At 43.3% G+C, this 10,314-nt stretch overlaps 1 protein-coding gene across 1 annotated transcript; it reads right to left on the reverse strand.

The window, feature by feature from the left end:
- Positions 1–364: 364 nt before the first annotated feature.
- LOC126354134 (keratin-associated protein 5-2-like) lies at positions 365–7,699 on the reverse strand. The gene is made up of 4 exons (XM_050003531.1): positions 7,675–7,699; positions 3,485–3,616; positions 2,825–2,956; positions 365–1,108 (listed from the first exon to the last, which is right to left on the reverse strand). Exons 1-4 carry the CDS (start codon positions 7,697–7,699, stop codon positions 456–458), a joined length of 942 nt encoding a protein of 313 aa, XP_049859488.1. The 3' UTR covers positions 365–455.
- Between the last annotated feature and the right edge of the window lie 2,615 nt (positions 7,700–10,314).

The raw sequence follows: 10,314 nt of genomic DNA on the forward strand, positions 1-10,314 counted from the left end.
GCACTACACACACACACACGTATTTTAGAAGAAGCACTACACTGACACACACCTATTTGGGAAGAAGCACCACACTGACACACACCTATTTGTGAAGAAGCACTACACTGACACACACCTATATGCGAAGAAGCACTACACGGACACACACTTATTTGGGAAGAAGGACTACACTGAAAAACACCTATTTGGGAAGAAGCACTATACTGACACACACCTATTTGGGAAGAAGCACTAAACAGGCACACACCTATTTCGGAAGAAGCACTACACAGACACACACCTATTTGGGAAGAAGCACTACACTGACATACACCTATTTGGGAATAAGCACTACACAGACACACACCTATTTGGGAAGAAGCACTACACAGACACACACCTATTTGGGAAGAAGCACTACACAGACACACACCTATTTGGGAAGAAGCACTACACAGACACACACCTATTTGTTAAGAAGCACTACACTGACACACACCTATTTGGGAATAAGCACTACACAGACACACACCTATTTGGGAAGAAGCACTATACTGACACACACCTATTTGGGAAGAAGCACTACACTGACACACACTTATTTGGGAAGAAGCACTACACTGACACACACCTATTTGGGAATAAGCACTACACAGACACACACCTATTTGGGAAGAAGCACTACACAGACACACACTTATTTGGGAAGAAGCTCGACACTTACACACACTTATTTGGGAAGAAGCACTACAATGACACACACTTATTTGGGAAGAAGTACTACACTGACACACACCTATTTGGGAAGAAGCACGACACAGACACACACCTATTTGGGAAGAAGCACTACACAGACACACACCTATTTGGGAAGAAGCACTACACAGACACACACCTATTTGGGAAGAAGCACTACACTGACACACACCTATTTGGGAAGAAGCACTACACGGACACACACTTATTTGGGAAGAAGGACTACACTGACAAACACCTATTTGGGAAGAAGCACTATACTGACACACACATATTTGGGAAGAAGCACTACACAGACACACACTTATTTGGGAAGAAGCACTACACAGACACACACCTATTTGGGAAGAAGCACTACACTGACACACACCTATTTGGGAATAAGCACTAAACAGGCACACACCTATTTCGGAAGAAGCACTACACAGACACACACCTATTTGGGAAGAAGCACTACACTGACATACACCTATTTGGGAATAAGCACTACACAGACACACACCTATTTGGGAAGAAGCACTACATAGACACACACCTATTTGGGAAGAAGCACTACACAGACACACACCTATTTGGGAAGAAGCACTACACAGACACACACCTATTTGGGAAGAAGCACTACACAGACACACACCAATTTGGGAAGAAGCACTACACTGACACACACCAATTTGGGAAGAAGCACTACACTGACACACACTTATTTGGGAAGAAGCACTACACTGACTCACACTTATTTGCGAAGAAGCTCGACACTTACACACACTTATTTGGGAAGAAGCACTACACTGACTCACACTTATTTGGGAAGAAGCACTACACTGACACACACTTATTTGGGAAGAAGCACTACACTGACACACACGTATTTGGGAAGAAGCACTATACTGACACACACTTACTTATGATGAAGCACTACACTGACACACACCTATTTGGGAAGAATCACGACACTGACACACACCTATTTGCGAAGAAGCTCCACACTTACACACACTTATTTGGGAAGAAGCACTACACCGACACACACTTATTTTGGAAGAAGCACTACACTGACACACACATATTTGTGAAGAATCACTACACTGACTCACACTTATTTGGGAAGAAGAACTACACTGACTCATACTTATTTGCGATGAAGCTCGACACTTACACACACTTATTTGGGAAGAAGCACTACACTGACTTACACTTATTTGCAAAGAAGCTCGACATTTACACACACTTTTTTGGGAAGAAGCACTACACTGACACACACTTATTTGGGAAGAAGCACTACACTTACACACACTTATTTGGGAAGAAGCACGACACTGACACACACCTATTTGCGAAGAAGCTCGACACTTACACACAATTATCTGGGGAGAAGCACTACACTGACACACACTTACTTGGGAAGAAGCACTACACTGACACACACTTATTTGGGAAGAAGCACTACACAGACACACACCTATTTGGGAAGAAGCACTACACAGACACACACCTATTTGGGAAGAAGCACTACACAGACACACACCTATTTGTTAAGAAGCACTACACTGACACACACCTATTTGGGAATAAGCACTACACAGACACACACCTATTTGGGAAGAAGCACTATACTGACACACACCTATTTGGGAAGAAGCACTACACTGACACACACTTATTTGGGAAGAAGCACTACACTGACACACACCTATTTGGGAATAAGAACTACACAGACACACACCTATTTGGGAAGAAGCACTACACAGACACACATTTATTTGGGAAGAAGCTCGACACTTACATACACTTATTTGGGAAGAAGCACTACAATGACACACACATATTTGGGAAGAAGTACTACACTGACACACACCTATTTGGGAAGAAGCACGACACAGACACACACCTATTTGGGAAGAAGCACTACACAGACACACACCTATTTGGGAAGAAGCACTACACAGACACACACCTATTTGGGAAGAAGCACTACACTGACACACACCTATTTGGGAAGAAGCACTACACGGACACACACTTATTTGGGAAGAAGGACTACACTGACAAACACCTATTTGGGAAAAAGCACTATACTGACACACACCTATTTGGGAAGAAGCACTAAACAGGCACACACCTATTTCGGAAGAAGCACTACACAGACACACACCTATTTGGGAAGAAGCACTACACTGACACACACCTATTTGGGAAGAAGCACTACACTGACATACACCTATTTGGGAAGAAGCACTACACAGACACACACCTATTTGGGAAGAAGCACTACACAGACACACACCTATTTGTTAAGAAGCACTACACTGACACACACCTATTTGGGAATAAGCACTACACAGACACACACCTATTTGGGAAGAAGCACTATACTGACACACACCTATTTGGGAAGAAGCACTACACTGACACACACTTATTTGGGAAGAAGCACTACACTAACACACACTTATTTGGGAAGAAGCACTACACTGACACACACCTATTTGGGAATAAGCACTACACAGACACACACCTATTTGGGAAGAAGCACTACACAGACACACACTTATTTGGGAAGAAGCTCGACACTTACACACACTTATTTGGGAAGAAGCTCGACACTTACACACACTTATTTGGGAAGAAGCACTACAATGACACACACTTATTTGGGAAGAAGTACTACACTGACACACACCTATTTGGGAAGAAGCACGACACAGACACACACCTATTTGGGAAGAAGCACTACACAGACACACACCTATTTGGGAAGAAGCACTACACAGACACACACCTATTTGGGAAGAAGCACTACACTGACACACACCTATTTGGGAAGAAGCACTACACGGACACACACTTATTTGGGAAGAAGGACTACACTGACAAACACCTGTTTGGGAAGAAGCACTATACTGACACACACATATTTGGGAAGAAGCACTACACAGACACACACTTATTTGGGAAGAAGCACTACACAGACACACACCTATTTGGGAAGAAGCACTACACTGACACACACCTATTTGGGAAGAAGCACTAAACAGGCACACACCTATTTCGGAAGAAGCACTACACAGACACACACCTATTTGGGAAGAAGCACTACACTGACATACACCTATTTGGGAATAAGCACTACACAGACACACACCTATTTGGGAAGAAGCACTACACAGACACACACCTATTTGGGAAGAAGCACTACACAGACACACACCTATTTGGGAAGAAGCACTACACAGACACACACCTATTTGGGAAGAAGCACTACACTGACACACACCTATTTGGGAAGAAGCACTACACGGACACACACTTATTTGGGAAGAAGCACTACACTGACACACACGTATTTGGGAAGAAGCACTACACTGACACACACTTGTTTGGGAAGAAACACTACACAGACACACACCTATTTGGGAAGAAGCACTACACAGACACACACTTATTTGGGAAGAAGCACTACACTGACACACACTTATTTGGGAAGAAGCACTACACTGACACACACTTATTTGGGAAGAAGCACTACACTGACACACACTTATTTGGGAAGAAGCACTACACTGACTCACACTTATTTGCGAAGAAGCTCGACACTTACACACACTTATTTGGGAAGAAGCACTACACTGACTCACACTTATTTGGGAAGAAGCACTACACTGACACACACTTATTTGGGAAGAAGCACTACACTGACACACACGTATTTGGGAAGAAGCACTATACTGACACACACTTACTTATGATGAAGCACTACACTGACACACACTTTTTTTGGGAAGAATCACGACACTGACACACACCTATTTGAGAAGAAGCTCCACACTTACACACACTTATTTGGGAAGAAGCACTACACCGACACACACTTATTTTGGAAGAAGCACTACACTGACACACACATATTTGTGAAGAATCACTACACTGACTCACACTTATTTGGGAAGAAGAACTACACTGACTCATACTTATTTGCGAAGAAGCTCGGCACTTACACACACTTATTTGTGAAGAAGCACTACACTGACTTATACTTATTTGCAAAGAAGCTCGACATTTACACACACTTATTTGGGAAGAAGCACTACACTGACACACACTTATTTGGGAAGAAGCACTACACTGACACACACTTATTTGGGAAGAAGCGCTACGCAGACACACACTTATTTGGGATGAAGCACTACACCGACACACACCTATTTGGGAAGAAGCACTACACAGACACACACCTATTTGGGAAGAAGCATTACATAGACACACACCTATTTGAAAAGAAGCACTACACTGACACACACCTATTTGGGAAGAAGCACTACACCGACACACAGTTATTTGGGAAGAAGCACTACACTGACACACAGCTATTTGGGAAGACGCACTACACTGACACACAACTATTTGGGAAGAAGCACTACACACACACACACCTATTTTAGAAGAAGCACTACACTGACACACACCTATTTGGGAAGAAGCACCACACTGACACACACCTATTTGGGAAGAAGCACTACACTGACACACACCTATATGCGAACAAGCACTTCACGGACACACACTTATTTGGGAAGAAGGACTACACTGAAAAACACCTATTTGGGAAGAAGCACTATACTGACACACACCTATTTGGGAAGAAGCACTAAACAGGCACACACCTATTTCGGAAGAAGCACTACACAGACACACACCTATTTGGGAAGAAGCACTACACTGACATACACCTATTTGGGAATAAGCACTACACAGACACACACCTATTTGGGAAGAAGCACTACACAGACACACACCTATTTGGGAAGAAGCACTACACAGACACACACCTATTTGTTAAGAAGCACTACACTGACACACACCTATTTGGGAATAAGCACTACACAGACACACACCTATTTGGGAAGAAGCACTATACTGACACACACATATTTGGGAAGAAGCACTACACTGACACACACTTATTTGGGAAGAAGCACTACACTGACCCACACCTATTCGGGAAGAAGCACTACACTGACCCACACCTATTCGGGAATAAGCACTACACAGACACACACCTATTTGGGAAGAAGCACTACACAGACACACACTTATTTGGGAAGAAGCTCGACACTTACACACACTTATTTGGGAAGAAGCACTACAATGACACACACTTATTTGGGAAGAAGTACTACACTGACACACACCTATTTGGGAAGAAGCACGACACAGACACACACCTATTTGGGAAGAAGCACTACACAGACACACACCTATTTGGGAAGAAGCACTACACAGACACACACCTATTTGGGAAGACGCACTACACTGACACACACCTATTTGGGAAGAAGCACTACACGGACACACACTTATTTGGGAAGAAGGACTACACTGACAAACACCTATTTGGGAAGAAGCACTATACTGACACACACATATTTGGGAAGAAGCACTACACAGACACACACTTATTTGGGAAGAAGCACTACACAGACACACACCTATTTGGGAAGAAGCACTACACTGACACACACCTATTTGGGAAGAAGCACTAAACAGGCACACACCTATTTCGGAAGAAGCACTACACAGACACACACCTATTTGGGAAGAAGCACTACACTGACATACACCTATTTGGGAATAAGCACTACACAGACACACACCTATTTGGGAAGAAGCACTACACAGACACACATCTATTTGGGAAGAAGCACTACACAGACACACACCTATTTGGGAAGAAGCACTACACAGACACACACCTATTTGGGAAGAAGCACTACACAGACACACACCTATTTGGGAAGAAACACTACACAGACACACACCTATTAGGGAAGAAGCACTACATGGACACACACTTATTTGGGAAGAAGCACTACACTGACACACACGTATTTGGGAAGAAGCACTACACTGACACACACTTGTTTGGGAAGAAACACTACACAGACACACACCTATTTGGGAAGAAGCACTACACAGACATACACTTATTTGGGAAGAAGCACTACACTGACACACACTTATTTGGGAAGAAGCACTACACTGACACACACTTATTTGGGAAGAAGCACTACACTGACTCACACTTATTTGCGAAGAAGCTCGACACTTACACACACTTATTTGGGAAGAAGCACTACACTGACTCACACTTATTAGGGAAGAAGCAGTACACTGACACACACTTATTTGGGAAGAAGCACTACACTGACACACACGTATTTGGGAAGAAGCACTATACTGACACACACTTACTTATGATGAAGCACTACACTGACACACACCTATTTGGGAAGAATCACGACACTGACACACACCTATTTGCGAAGAAGCTCCACACTTACACACACTTATTTGGGAAGAAGCACTACACCGACACACACTTATTTTGGAAGAAGCACTACACTGACACACACATATTTGTGAAGAATCACTACACTGACTCACACTTATTTGGGAAGAAGAACTACACTGACTCATACTTATTTGCGAAGAAGCTCGACACTTACACACACTTATTTGGGAAGAAGCACTACACTGACATACACTTATTTGCAAAGAAGCTCGACATTTACACACACTTATTTGGGAAGAAGCACTACACTGACACACACTTATTTGGGAAGAAGCACTACACTGACACACACTTATTTGGGAAGAAGCACTACGCAGACACACATCTATTTGGGAAGAAGCACTACATAGGCACACACCTATTTGGGAAGAAGCACTACACTGACACACACCTATTTGGGAAGAAACACAACAAAGACACACACTTATTTGGGAAGAAGCACTACACTGACACACACCTATTTGGGAAGAAGCGCTACACAGACATGCACCTATTTGGGAAGAAGCATTACATAGACACACACCTATTTGAAAAGATGCACTACACTGGCACACACCTATTTGGGAAGAAGCACTATACTGACTTACACTTATTTGCAAAGAAGCTCGACATTTACACACACTTATTGGGAATAAGCACTACACTGACACACACTTATTTGGGAAGAAGCACTACACTGACACACACTTATTTGGGAAGAAGCGCTACACAGACACACACCTATTTGGGAAGAAGCACTACACACACACCTATTTGGGAAGAAGCACTACACTGACACACACCTATTTGGGAAGAAGCACTACACAGACACACACTTATTTGGGATGAAGCACTACACTGACACACACCTATTTGGGAATAAGCACTACACAGACACACACCTATTTGGGAAGAAGCATTACATAGACACACACCTATTTGAAAAGAAGCACTACACTGACACACACCTATTTGGGAAGAAGCACTACACTGACACACAGCTATTTGGGAAGAAGCACTACACTGACACACAGCTATTTGGGAAGACGCACTACACTGACACACAACTATTTGGGAAGAAGCACTACACACACACACACCTATTTTAGAAGAAGCACTACACTGACACACACCTATTTGGGAAGAAGCACCACACTGACACACACCTATTTGGGAAGAAGCACTACACTGACACACACCTATATGCGAAGAAGCACTACACGGACACACACTTATTTGGGAAGAAGGACTACACTGACAAACACCTATTTGGGAAGAAGCACTATACTGACACACACCTATTTGGGAAGAAGCACTACACTGATACACACTTATTTGGGAAGACGCACTACACTGACACACACCTATTTGGGAAGAAGCACTACACTGACACACACTTATTTGGGAAGAAGCACTACACTGACACACACTTATTTGCGAAGAAGCTCGACACTTACACACACTTACATGGGAAGAAGCACTACACTGATACACACTTATTTGGGAAGAAGCACTACACAGACACACACCTATTTGGGAAGAAGCACTACACTGACACACACCCATTTGGGAAGAAGCACTACACTGACACACACCTATTTCGGAAGAAGCACTACACAGACACACACCTATTTGGGAAGGAGCACTACACTGACACACACCTGTTTGGGAATAAGCACTACACTGACACACACCTATTTGGGAATAAGCACTACATAGACACACACCTATTTGGGAAGAAGCACTACACAGACACACACTTATTTGGGAAGAAGCACTACACTGACACACACTTATTTGGGAAGAAGCACTACACTGACACACACCTATTTGGGAAGGAGCACAACACTGACACACACCTATTTGGGAAGAAGCACAACACTGACACACACCTATTTGGGAAGAAGCACTACACTGACACACTCCTATTTGGGAAGAAGCACTACACTGACACACACCTATTTGGGGACAAGCACTACACTGACACACACCTATTTGGGGACAAGCACTACACTGACACACACCTATTTGGGGACAATCACTACACTGACACACACCTATTTGGGAAGAAGCACTACACTTACACACACTTATTTGGGAAGAAGCACGACACTGACACACACCTATTTGCGAAGAAGCTCGACACTTACACACAATTATCTGGGGAGAAGCACTACACTGACACACACTTACTTGGGAAGAAGCACTACACTGACACACACTTATTTGGGAAGAAGCACTACACAGACACACACCTATTTGGGAAGAAGCACTACCCAGACACACACCTATTTGGGAAGAAGCACTACCCAGACACACACCTATTTGGGAAGAAGCACTACACAGACACACACCTATTTGTTAAGAAGCACTACACTGACACACACCTATTTGGGAATAAGCACTACACAGACACACACCTATTTGGGAAGAAGCACAATACTGACACACACCTATTTGGGAAGAAGCACTACACTGACACACACTTATTTGGGAAGAAGCACTACACTGACACACACCTATTTGGGAATAAGCACTACACAGACACACACCTATTTGGGAAGAAGCACTACACAGACACACACTTATTTGGGAAGAAGCTCGACACTTACACACACTTATTTGGGAAGAAGCACTACACTGACTTACACTTATTTGCAAAGAAGCTCGACATTTACACACACTTATTTGGGAAGAAGCACTACACTGACACACACTTATTTGGGAAGAAGCGCTACGCAGACACACATCTATTTGGGAAGAAGCACTACATAGGCACACACCTATTTGGGAAGAAGCACTACACTGACACACACCTATTTGGGAAGAAACACAACAAAGACACACACTTATTTTTGAAGAAGCACTACACTGACACACACCTATTTGGGAAGAAGCGCTACACAGACACGCACCTATTTGGGAAGAAGCATTACATAGACACACACCTATTTGAAAAGAAGCACTACACTGGCACACACCTATTTGGGAAGAAGCACTATACTGACTTACACTTATTTGCAAAGAAGCTCGACATTTACACAAACTTATTGGGAATAAGCACTACACTGACACACACTTATTTGGGAAGAAGCACTACACTGACACACACTTATTTGGGAAGAAGCGCTACACAGACACACACCTATTTGGGAAGAAGCACTACACAGACACACACCTATTTGGGAAGAAGCACTACACTGACACACACCTATTTGGGAAGAAGCACTACACAGACACACTTACTT

This window comes from Schistocerca gregaria, chromosome 3 (assembly GCF_023897955.1).
Source record: "Schistocerca gregaria isolate iqSchGreg1 chromosome 3, iqSchGreg1.2, whole genome shotgun sequence".
NCBI lineage: Eukaryota > Metazoa > Arthropoda > Insecta > Orthoptera > Acrididae > Schistocerca > Schistocerca gregaria.

Excerpts from the sequence above, each read along its gene's own strand:
- LOC126354134 (XM_050003531.1), bottom strand. The coding sequence starts at position 7,699 with ATGTCGAGCTTCTTTGCAAATAAGT. Across the intron at positions 3,617-7,674 it reads GAGCTTCTTTGCAAATAAGT|GTGTTTGTCAGTGTAGTCCT; the intron begins GTAAGTCAGTAT and ends CTTCCCAAACAG. Across the intron at positions 1,109-2,824 it reads TAGTGCTTCTTCCCAAATAG|GTGTGTGTCAGTGTAGTGCT; the intron begins GTGTGTGTCAGT and ends ATTCCCAAATAG.